This window comes from Nothoprocta perdicaria, unplaced genomic scaffold (genome assembly GCF_003342845.1).
Source record: "Nothoprocta perdicaria isolate Ctin4 unplaced genomic scaffold, notPer1 scaffold_73, whole genome shotgun sequence".
Taxonomy (NCBI): Eukaryota; Metazoa; Chordata; class Aves; order Tinamiformes; family Tinamidae; genus Nothoprocta; species Nothoprocta perdicaria.
The window spans coordinates 2092599-2104275 of record NW_020456010.1 but is presented as its reverse complement, the minus strand read 5'-3'; the positions used below and the strand labels follow the sequence as shown (position 1 = coordinate 2104275).

At 41.4% G+C, this 11677-nt stretch overlaps 1 protein-coding gene across 2 annotated transcripts in view; it reads right to left on the bottom strand.

Moving 5' to 3' along the window:
- The window catches only part of LTBP1 (latent transforming growth factor beta binding protein 1), a 167210-nt gene that overhangs the window by 83036 nt on the left and 72497 nt on the right, over positions 1 to 11677 (bottom strand). For both annotated transcript variants that reach the window (XM_026051165.1, XM_026051166.1), the window contains exons 6-7: positions 5431 to 5533; positions 199 to 270 (exon numbers count right to left, since the gene is read on the bottom strand). In XM_026051165.1, the coding sequence (XP_025906950.1) occupies positions 199 to 270; positions 5431 to 5533 (175 nt within the window). The remainder of the gene's footprint in view (positions 1 to 198; positions 271 to 5430; positions 5534 to 11677) is intronic.

The window sequence follows — 11677 nt, the reverse complement described above, 5'->3', positions numbered from 1 at the left end:
AGAGCTTTTCTTAAAATGTTTTAGCCCTGGAGCTAAGGATACTGTACAGAGCTGCCAATATTAGGAAAACAAGTCAAAAAGAAGCTCAACACACTTTTCCCCAAATACAGATCAATGGACCAGACCATTCACCTAGGAATACTGCAGAAACTGTCACACAGAAATGGCACTCAAAGACAACTGTGAACGTTGTCTTACCTTGACAAAACGTAGCATTGATCCTCTTGTAGCCTTGGGGGCATTCCATCATTGGGCTGTATCCATGGTAAGCTGGAGAAAAAAATCACATCAGTTTCAGAATATTTCAGAATATTTCAGAATATTTAAGGTGGAATGAAAAGGTGGAAAACATAGCAGTTAAATACTGCTATGTTTTAAAGCCTTCTTTGGTAGGCCTGAGAGTCAACTTATTATGTAAGTATGAAGAAGTAATAAAGGTTTTTATTATGTAAACATAATACAAGAAATGCAAAGTAAAGGCTGTACAAGCAATCTTAATTCCATCTCTTTCTGTATATGTGTCCCTGAAGTCTTCAGTTGTTCAAATTTATATTCTTGAATCAAAAGAAGAAATCCCAAAACATCCAAAACATCCAAAATCAGGACGTTGCCCCTAGTTCTCAAAGGTTTACCTTGCCAGATCTTTATCTTGCCAAAACAGTTACAAATATAACCTTGCAAAAAAATAAAGTGGAAAAAATATGATAGAAAGTCAGTGGTTTTACAACTGAAAGCAGCAGTAAAACACAAAACAGGCTGCACCATCAAGCAGAATAGTTGGGCACTGTTTCTCCTGACACAATGARTTAAAAATTATTTGAAATGTACAGGAAACAGAAGCAACAGAATTTTAAAATGAGGCAAAAAGAAAAATGGCACAAAAATGGCACATTTGTGATTTACCTATTCAAGTTTCTGAATTTTAGAAGACTCTGCAACTTACTGGCTGTTCACGGTAAAATGTCAAGGGCATGATAACACTACAAAACACAGACCGAGTTCAATTTTGCSAAAATAGAAAGTGTTTAGTTAACTACAGTTTTATTTCTATTTATTGTTTCTTTCCTCCATTTAAGGTTGCCTTTGAGACCACAGAAAACTGTTTATTGATTCCTAAATTGATATAACCTCATAAATGAGCGCAGTAACTTCTTTGTATGACTACATACTAAAAGCCAACCTTTTGGCAAAGGCCAGCACTTTATTAAACRTATAAGACTAAACTTTTGGCACCATGATCTCACAAGTGCCTTTAATAAGAGCCAGGAGAGTTTTTCATAATTTGAACACTACAACAGAGATGCCTTATATTTGGTGAGATCTTTTGTTTTCCTTTAAGAGTGTTTTAAATGTTCAGCAAGCCAAAAAAAAAGTAAAAATGCATTACTTTCCATCTTTACTGTACATAAACTATCAAGTAAGATAGAACAAACTGAGTGAGATAATGTTTGCAATTGACTTCACATATGAACTGCACATTTATCCCCACAGCTTAGTTCAACCCTCACTATGGGGGTGGAAAAAAATTAATGATTTTCAATTTTTGAAGTTTTTCCTATACTCTAGAAAAATTATGTTATCAAGTTATGATCCTGAGTGGACCTTGAATAACTTTTGGCATGCAATAGCTTTATTTTAAAACACTGCAAATTATYGTTTAAATAATTCCTTAATTATTTGGGACTCTCCCTAAAGACTGCTGCAAGTGGGTAAGTGCAAAAACAGTACAGGTAGTAAGAATGGCAGCAATGCTCTCATGCCTTTCAACACATACACCTTCCAGCTTTACACTGATAACAAGTGCTTTAACATAAACTAAAACCTGGAAATGCTGCTTGCCACCCTACCAAAGCAGCCCCATGCTTATTCTCTGGGCAACCCCAATGAGATCACAGCGTATACACCACAACTAGCTTTGATACTAGTGTATGAAATCTAAGGCGGGGTTTTTCCAGAGTGCTCTGCGTGAGCCTACTCTTGGTCCCCCGAAAGGCAATGACACTCAGGGCTCACTTTGGCAGTCTGATTGCCAATTAAATATTGAACTGATGAGATCCATGGCCCTCACACACGTGCGCTGTGTGACTGCAGGCCTGGCTCAGCACACCCTGAAACCCGGAGAGTGCAGAGCTCTCTGGTCCCACACGGACACCCCTGACCCACGTGCCACCCTCTTCCCATGCAGCGAGACCCTTTGCCCTTGCACAGAACAGGCTCTGCTGCTCTCGAGAGCACTGGGGAGCAAGGTCAGGCTTCACCATCTCCCTCCCTCCTCCTCCTGTGGTGAAGGGGAAAGARCAGCCTCCTGGTAGCTGTTTTCCTCCTTGCACAAAGAACAGCAGGGTAAGCAGGTCCCGGCAGAGCGAGGAGGTTGCTCAGTGATGGCTAGTCACCCATGTCAGAGCTGGATGCAGTCCTGCATTACTGACTCCTTACTCACTTAGACAACCTGCTTATAATCATTAACTGCTAGGAAGTAGCCAGAACAATCAAAACGTTGCTAATGTTAACATAGAAATGAAGTTTGATTTAAAAATCTTTTTTTTTTCTGCAGACATGGAGATCTGTTCCTAAATTTCTTCTTGCATTTTCCAGTAAAACTGACTAGCCTGCAAGCTTTCAGACACAGGACTCCTGTCTCGGGCCCAGGCACACGACTTTGCAGTAGGTTCTGACTGAAGTGGCTGTGAAGCAAACAAGTCCATTTGAGCAGGACACACAGTTAGGTACGTGCTTAGGTATTTGACTTAAGAGGAAAGAAGGGACATTTTACAGTGCTTGCTACTGAGACTGAAGTGCATGGTTAAATATGTTGTTGAACGGGGTTTTAYAGGTGACAACATGTTAAATACAACCTGGTTAATTTATTTATTTATTTTTATAAAAACAGGTCAACCTTTAATGAAGKTTATGAAGCATAAAACCATAAAAGCAGAAGGAAATCTGCTTGCTTCCAAAATGAGTACAATAAAAAGGATAATACCAACGTAATGAAAAAAGTGTCAAAAATGATGTGGGAATAACATGGCCAGAACTCTGCCTGCTGAGACACAACCACGGATGCCACTGAACTGATAACCTCTTAGCCATCTACTTGAATCCCCCAAGTTAGCTCTTTGATCCTGTATATTGATCTCTGTGATCTTCAATCCTGTAAAAACACATACTCTTTCCACCACTGAAATATTCTCATACTGTGAAAAATAAAAATACTCGATGAAATAYATGATGTGTCCTTAAGCAGGCAGTCCACAGTTTTACTATTTCTCATCACAAATTTATATTTATCTTTGAAAACTGTTTGCTGTACAAGAGCATAATACTGATACTTTAAGATACTTACTGCAAAGGGCACTTAGGTCCAGGTTCAAAACAGAGCTGAAAATGCAAGTTGTGTGCCTAGGTTCAAGGCACTAGATAAAAATCTCACTAAGTTTCTCTGAAATCTTTTCAGTTCTTGCAACACTCTAACTTATTACCTCAAATTACTTGAAAATTCACCATTTGCATTCATGTAGAATTGTCATATCATGGAATGGAATGACTGAGTAGTTTCATGATGCTTAACTCATTCCTAAATGAAATCTAGGCTGAGAAATTATGCATAGTTCTACCAAAGCTTCCYGAGAGGTTCCATCAGTCAATGTTTTTACAGTACATTCCAGCCAAACCATATTCTATGTAATGCAACAGAAGATGACACTGTTTTTAATCTAGAGAGAGTGCACTCATCTCCCCATCCCTTCTCAAAATGGCAATGTACAGCGCAAGTTGCCACCTAGAAAGATGAATAATGCATCTCACTATCTAGGAGGCTCAAATCCTTACTTTCCAGGAATCCCTTAGCCACAGGGCTGGATAATTCCAAGTGGCAACATTCTCTGTCTCTCCTCTTGAAATTACAAAATTACAGGCAAAAAAAAATTCCAGACTAATTGTGCCAGAAAGCATGAGTGAGCATGACTCATACCTTTGGTAATTAAGGACACTCACTGGGAAAGAGACAGGATTACCATCCCTGTTCCAAGAATCGTTGCTACATTTTACGGGTTAGGGCATCTCCTCATAGGTATAAAATGTAGACACRAAACTCTTTTGGCAGAAAAAGCATTTTTAAATTGCCCCATCTTGAGCGACTCTGCTAGCTGCTAAAGTTTATATTAAAAGGAAAGCATTCCTATCATCAGCATTTCAGAAAGATGATTCTGCTTAGTTCTTGGAAAACGAGCAATGGACTTCCCTTCAGAAAAGGTTTCTGGGCTGTGTATCCCAAGTGCGTTCAGGCAATTCTCTGCACCCTTGTTAGGCCTCTAACCTGGGGACCAGGATTTCAGACCTGGTTTGCTCCTGTGTTTCCCCAATGGCTTCCTTTTAACCACCTGCAAAGCACATCAGTGTTAGGCAGCTCTCTGATCATCAAATTGTCTATTGTGGATCTTAGGCTGAAGTTACCAGCTGACCCATCAGATTTAGTGAGCAAGCAATTTCCTCTTAGAATTTTCTTTCATGCACTTCCTGAGATTTCTGGACAAATATATGCTTCCAAAAATCAAACAATTAGCATGTTTCAACTGTTGCTCTCTGTAAGACTCTCTCAAGGGGCTAGGAGGCCCACATGATGCAACTCCATGCACTACTTTTGGCTCACTAAATGGGGGCCTATTCCCTCTACAAAACAGAGATCACATTGTTCATCTTCCTTTATCTTCTAYTTAGTGATAAAATCATCATGAGACAAGTATTACTTGTGCAACAATAATATCATTCACAAAAGTTTRAGAGACTAGCTTCAATTTTCCCACAGGACATTTCAAAGTTCTTTCTCATTACAATATGATGTCAAAACGTAACAAAACTATGAAGAAAGTCTTTATCATAGCCTAATTGTACAGGAAAGTATCTCAAAAGCAGAACAAAAAATGAAACTGAAAACTTTAGAGCCTAGAAAAGTTTGGCTTCAATCTTGAAAGCTCATCTGCAGTCTCAAGAGGTCACTGCATTCTCTCCAAGCAGTAACTGGCGCCTCTCTAATTTAACATTTCTGTGCAAATTTAAAAAAAAATAAACCAGCTAGAAGAGACAACATGATTCAGCGTCACTATCCTTCCTGCACTGAGGAACGCAACAGTGCGTCACCGGCTTAGGAGGAGGAGGAGGTGGAGGATGAAGGAAGAACAACTCCAACCACATCAGCTTTGCTGGCTGCACTGAGTGCCTGCATATTGTAACTGTTGGCAAGCAAGAGAATTCCAGCTTCTGTGACCTGTCCCTAATCACACCATGCTGCTCTTTCAGCTATGTTCCTTTATTAAAAAAAAAAAAAAAAAAAAAAAAAGAANAAGAAGAAGAAAGAAAGAAAAACACTATTTGAGGGAGGAAAAAGAAAAAACTATAAACTGATGCAGAGAACAATAACGAAATAGCACTTACACGGCTTCTTGGGACATTTCTGGCATTTGTTAAAACCCCAGGAAGTACCCACAGTTCCACAGCAGTCCTCTTGCTTTGAAAGGCCAGGAAGTGCTTTGCCACACTGGAATGGTTAAGTAAAGAACAGTCAGGTTAGTGATACTGYACGATGTTTACCTCTTGTATAATGTTTTCCTCCAGTCATCTCGGGTCAGCCTTTTGCCAGAGTAACTGAGACACTGAAGATTCACTAGAGCTCTTAGCAGAACTTAAACAGTGCCCTTGCACTGGCATGGCTCTCTGCACAGGAATGAGCAGATTAGGTTTCGAAATACGTTGCTGTCTTCACCCGCTTCAACTTGAAAAGAAGGAGAAAGAAACAGAAGAGAATAGCATGTCATAGGAATGAGTGAGTATATTTCCAAGCTAGTAATTCTCCACTGGCACAAACTCCTTACGTTTTTCCTAATAAAAATCTGTTCCTCCACTTCTGCAAAAGTTGTATAAATTATCTCAAATACCTTTCTCATTATTCTCTCAAAGAAATGGACAAAAAGTATTACCATGATTTCTATAAGGTAATTTTMTATTATTAAAAAGACCCAGCTTCTGGCCAAGCTATGTTTAATGTTTATGACCACTTAATGAAAATTGCCAAATTATAATGAAAGATTCCCCTGTCTAGATACTGAAGAGGAAAGTAACACAGACAAAAACAGACAAGATAACTGAAATGAAAGTTAGTGATGCCTGTGTTGTTCCAAATAGATGCCTTTTTTTAATGGGATGACATATGCAAATAATAAAATTAATCTTGCAGTCCTTTCTGAAATAAATATTCTTAACATTTCTTCCTGAACACTATTATTCTGGTTGCATATTTTATTAGTAAAAGCACCAACACTCAGAAGCATACAAAATACGATTTGTATTTTTAACTTCTGCATATTTTTTTTCCATTTTGCATGGTAAACAAAGTTCAAATATATTTCTCTCTGTGAAAGGCAGACATCCAAATATATGTCTAAATACGTCTATCAGGTATGAAAGAGAAGTGCACAAAATATAAGGGAAATTCTTAACAGACCCAGTTAGTAACAAATCTTCAAAGCAAATACTGATACAAACAGGCATCCCAGCAAAGATTTTACATGTGCTGAAGTGTCTTACTATGGAATGGACAGCCCCTCACTGACTGAACTTCCCTTTCTGCCCRTGTATACAAACTTCTGACCCAAATGCTTACTGCTGCTCATCTTCCAGCTCAAGAGAGAGGGTTCATCTCATGGCCCAGGCTACGGGGGTTGCTTTCACATGAGTCAGGATGGCTGCCGAATGCACAGGCACTGAGATAGCTTCCTCTGACCAGGGTGCTTCTAATCATATTGACACTCATGGGTTAGCCAACTTCCCCAAGAGCAAACCTATCCCATGTAGTTTCACATGTAGGATACACCACAGTCTCACAGCTCTGACTCATCAAACGGTCCTGTTCTGCATCAAAAAGGCAAGGTATCATCCCAGCCATCTTCTCTGCTCATTTTCACAGATGATCCCCAGGCACCTTCCGAAACATTTCGGCTGTCAACCAACCAACCAACAGCAAACTAAAGGCAACAGCAGGTCTCCATTTGAACATCAAATGTTTGTTTGTTGCAGCCTGCAGCAGCTCAGCATTTGCTGCATGCAAAGTTCAGGTATCTGCTGAACGAGGGGTGTGCGAGTGGCTGGGGATAACAAGCTCATCCCCAGCCACCCTTCCTCACAAAACAGAGCTCTTGGCATCAGGGAAACTTACATTAAGGTATGTCTCCACACATCGGCTCCATATGGGACAGCAACATTTGCGCTAGAAGTCATGCTTCAGGGTGACATAGGAAAGTCTTAACAGCAGGAAGAGTGCACTGGCCAAACAGGTTAAAGGAACTGCTCAGTTATCATGTAGCTGTAGGAGTCTATTTTCACACTATCAGCTGCAGAGGGTGTTGTGCCAAATTCTCCATGTTCCGAGGCAGCAAGTGGGGTGAGGACACAGCCCAGGCCTGGATGGCAGTTTGCTGCTTTAAAACACTGAAGTAAGCTAGTAAGTCCCACCATACAAGCACGGCACACTGTGTGAGCAAACACCTTCCCGTCTGTCCYGCACCCCACTGGCCTGGAGCACGAGTGGGATTAGCTTGTGATTGATCACTCAGGCTATGCTCTGCTCTGTTTTCCAAAGCAGCTCTCAGCCTTGGGAAGCGGGTTTGAGCTGGTGTTTCTGCCAGGTGCCCACAGACGTGCTGTCCATACATACATGGGCAGACAGTAGCACGGCGATCCTGGCACCTGACGAAGGCAGCTCGAGTGCAGGAATAGGGCATCCTGCACAACCCCACGCTCCTGGAGCAGTTCAGCTGCTTCCAGAACAGGATCYGTTTCACCTGTCTCTAACAAGATGATATACAGTGACTGTGCTACACCTTCCTGTAGGAAGCCCCACGTCTTTCAACTGAAGAGAATGCATAAGGACTCCAAGGGACTGCCCKAAAAAGCTGCAGAAGTCTTTCCATTTCTTTACATATCATGAGGTTTCTCAACTTCATGACCACATTCCAAGCACTCTTTAGTTCAAAGTAAAGGTGTTTGTCTCCTTTCCTAGAACTGCTACCAAAGAAAGAGCTGCCATGTACTGAAGTTGTATAGTGCAATGGCTGGTGAGAGTGGAGCGAACTCAGCTTCCCTCTCCCYGCAGAGGCCTTCCCTCGTGCCTCAGTTTTACACCTCCTCCGTCCCGGAGAACACATGGGAGGAAGGTAGGCCAAGGCACCTCCCCTCAGGATCTCGGGCGCGGAGCATGTGGGCCGTGAGGCTCCTTAGGTAGCGCCCCACAGCACTGCCGCTCCATGAGCCCACAGGCCTTGAAGATGCGGCCTAAGCGGCAGGACCCCAGCACCACAAGGGCCAATACGCCATCGGTAGCTGCCCCCACTGCCCTTTTGTTTCCCCTTTTCCTCCAGAACAGAAAAAGGATAATTTGCAAGTGGTAAATGAAAACCACAACAAAACAAAATTAAGGAAAAATAGGAAGACGARGGACTACCGCCCGTTTTGACTTTAGGTGTGGTGCGACAGCATTTGCACTGTACTGAAAATCATGATCTCTGTGGTCATAACTTCTTCAAATTTCCATATAAAAACCATGAGCAAAAGTAAGGATGCCAAAGTCTGAGTCATCTGGCAACTCTGGTTTGTAGCCTTGTCAGTAAATACTGGCAGCAATTAAAGCTGTTGCTCCCATTGCCTCTACAGTAAATTAAAACTTGGAGAATCAGTGATAATTTGGTTGATGTCCAGATCATTGTAAGAACTGGCCAACAAGGAAAAACAACTACCACATGAGGCTCCTTCTGGTGCCTTAGATCTTGTGATTCTGGAGCTGTGCATCAGATAAAAATGACTGCTTTGTAAAGTCCCAAGTCAAGCAGAACAGYACATTCTTCAATGGCTAATAAACCCCGATTTCTCAGGTACATCTAACAGTGCTTCAGATTCTTTCAGTGCTCATGGCAGTGCACAACCTGTTTCATAGCCAGCCACACTTTCCTAAGGTGCTCCTCATTCACACACTGTAAGCACCAATGAACTGAAGCTCTGTTTCCACCAGCCTCAAAAACTTCGAGGCTATTTCTGTCCTCTTTACAAGCCTGACCCTTTCTACTGCTGCAGAGCTCTTTARCTCTCTAGCCAGTCTATTCCAGGCCCAGAGTCGCAAGTGAGCGGACAAGTCACTGGGGTGAACCCGTAACTATTTTTAGTTTGTCTCACCATTCAAAACACCGCGGATACGCAAGTGCAAGCCTAAAATAAGTGGTGAGGCCTAAACACACGCATGCCGATTCTGTTAGGGAAATGATGCTGCTGTGCTCGAAGATGAGGCCATTCTCCTTAGGCTCCCACTTTTCTATCCATCATCCACACACATTTTAAACTAATCCATCCGTGTATTCCTGAGGGCTTCTGGAAAACTTCTCATAGACAGAAAACAGATTTCCATGAATGATGCATCAGTCACAAGCTTATGATTTGAAGACAATTCTGATTGCTTCAGAAGGGAAAGAGGTCAGGAAGGATTGGTATAAAAGCTGAACTGTGCTGAAAGTGGCTCAGCAGCAGCAGCAGTATGAGGCACACATGGTACTGCTATAAAACAAAGTCCTTCCTGGGTAAAGCACTCACAGACACTGAAAGTATTGTTTTGAGTCCACATATTTTCCCCATGCGTGCCTGGGCTTCTATGCCAATATTTTATATAACTGAAGGAGTACTGAATATTCCCAGTGGTAGCCTGAATTTCTGGCTGACCCTGTGCTGGTGCACAAAGGCCACCCCCAAGCCACATCACCTCTTTGCTCCTCTGCCCAGGCTCAAGCCTTCATCCCATCTTYGCACAGGGTTAAGATGTTTTCAGATGCCAGGGAAAAGGCAGGATTGTGCCCTCGAAATCCTTCTGTTAAGGCATTAGGAGAAGGAATATATTCAGCTCCCTGTTAGAAAGCGCAGCAGAGAGCCCAGCCTGGCGAGCAGCCTCAGGGCAACTGCGAAAGAGCCTGGCGCAGTGACAGGGGCATTTCCTGGGACTCCTGCTCCGAGGTGACCTACCTACAGATCCCTGTTCCGGGCTACTACTTCAAGCCATAATATCGGCATAAATAAAASAGGGTCACATGAGCAACTATGATGGAAATGGATGGGTGCTTTGCCTGAGCTAGTAGCTAACGACTCTGGGATTCAGCTCAAAAGGCTGCATTTCACATACCACAATAGCACAAGTGAATGGATACACTGTTTAGCTCGCTGTAAACTGTTCAGCAGGCACAGACCTGGGATTGGGTTTTTTTTTTTTTTCCTCCCTTCTTCTGTAGGCTCTACAAACAGAGGAAGAAAGCAAGAAACATATTTAATAAAGCTCATTACTGAGGCAATTAGCAACCCCAGGTGATCACTCTGCTGAGCAGGGGAATGACAGGTTGCTACAAATGGAGAGCCCAGCCAGGGCAGCACTGGCTCCCTAACAGGCATTGTCTCATACGCAGAGGAGAGGAGCTTAAATACTTCCAGACTTTCTAAAAGAACTGGTAAAGAATTTGTTTTGGCTTAAGCAGAGCATTCTTCGTAGGCAAGTAAGAATTATCCAGCTTTCCYTTCTTTGAGTAATTAAAACAATGTTTGGTGTTTTTGGTATCTGATACATCTTTAATCTTCTGATATTTCAGGGTATTGATTTTGCAAAGACTATATTGTGAATAGAGCATTAATCCTGTAAATGAATCCACACTGATTTCTGACAGTCTATTTGTTTAAAAACTTCAGAAGCCAAACCATGAGCTTCAAGGAATTCCAGAGAACTATTTTATTTTATGAGACGGTATTTTAAGACCACTCTAACGAAAAAAAGTTTTAAAACTACTCTGAAGAGAAAAAGCACTATTTAAAAGCACAAAACTTTACTTATAACATTTTCTTCCTAAAGAATATGAATATGGAAGTTCATTTCATATAACTGTCATTCTTTGAAAGCTGAAAATCCCCGAGATTTACCCTCATAGAAAAGATTTGTGTCATCTGAAGCACACCAGTGGTATTTATATTGTTTAACGAATAACTTCAATTGGCACATTATTACTGTCACCACCTCCAGACTACTATGACCATATTGCACAGAGTCGTATAAAAAGATTAGGCTATGCATTAACAGCTACCAACACACTTTGCTGCTCTGCTTTTTAAGGGAAAAGAGATGCCTGATGCTTTTGTTCAATACTTGGAAAAATTCATCCGAAACTTAAGGAACTTAAACCCAGTTCCTCAAAAATGCACCTATATATATATATATATATATATATATATATATTTTCTCCAAGTAACTATGCAGTCAATATGTCCATCTCCTTGTGTGAATCATGTCGACTACAAGCTGAATGGTTCGGCCTCAGGACCATGAGACCATGTTGACAACTTCTGAACCTTCCCAGCTGCCACCTATCACTTGGCTCATTTTTTATTCTGTCAGGTGTGATGGTGGAGAGAAGGGCATCACTCAAACCAAGATGTGTATCACCTGCTGAAAACATTGCTGAAATACACCAGGAGAGAAACTATTTTCCAAAAAATAAATCCTACTAGAAATGCTGATCAAGTAAGATCTATTTATCAGAAACACCTGATATTTTTCAGAATTAAGGAGCATTTCAGACTGGGTTGATAACACTGAAAAACAAAAAAACCA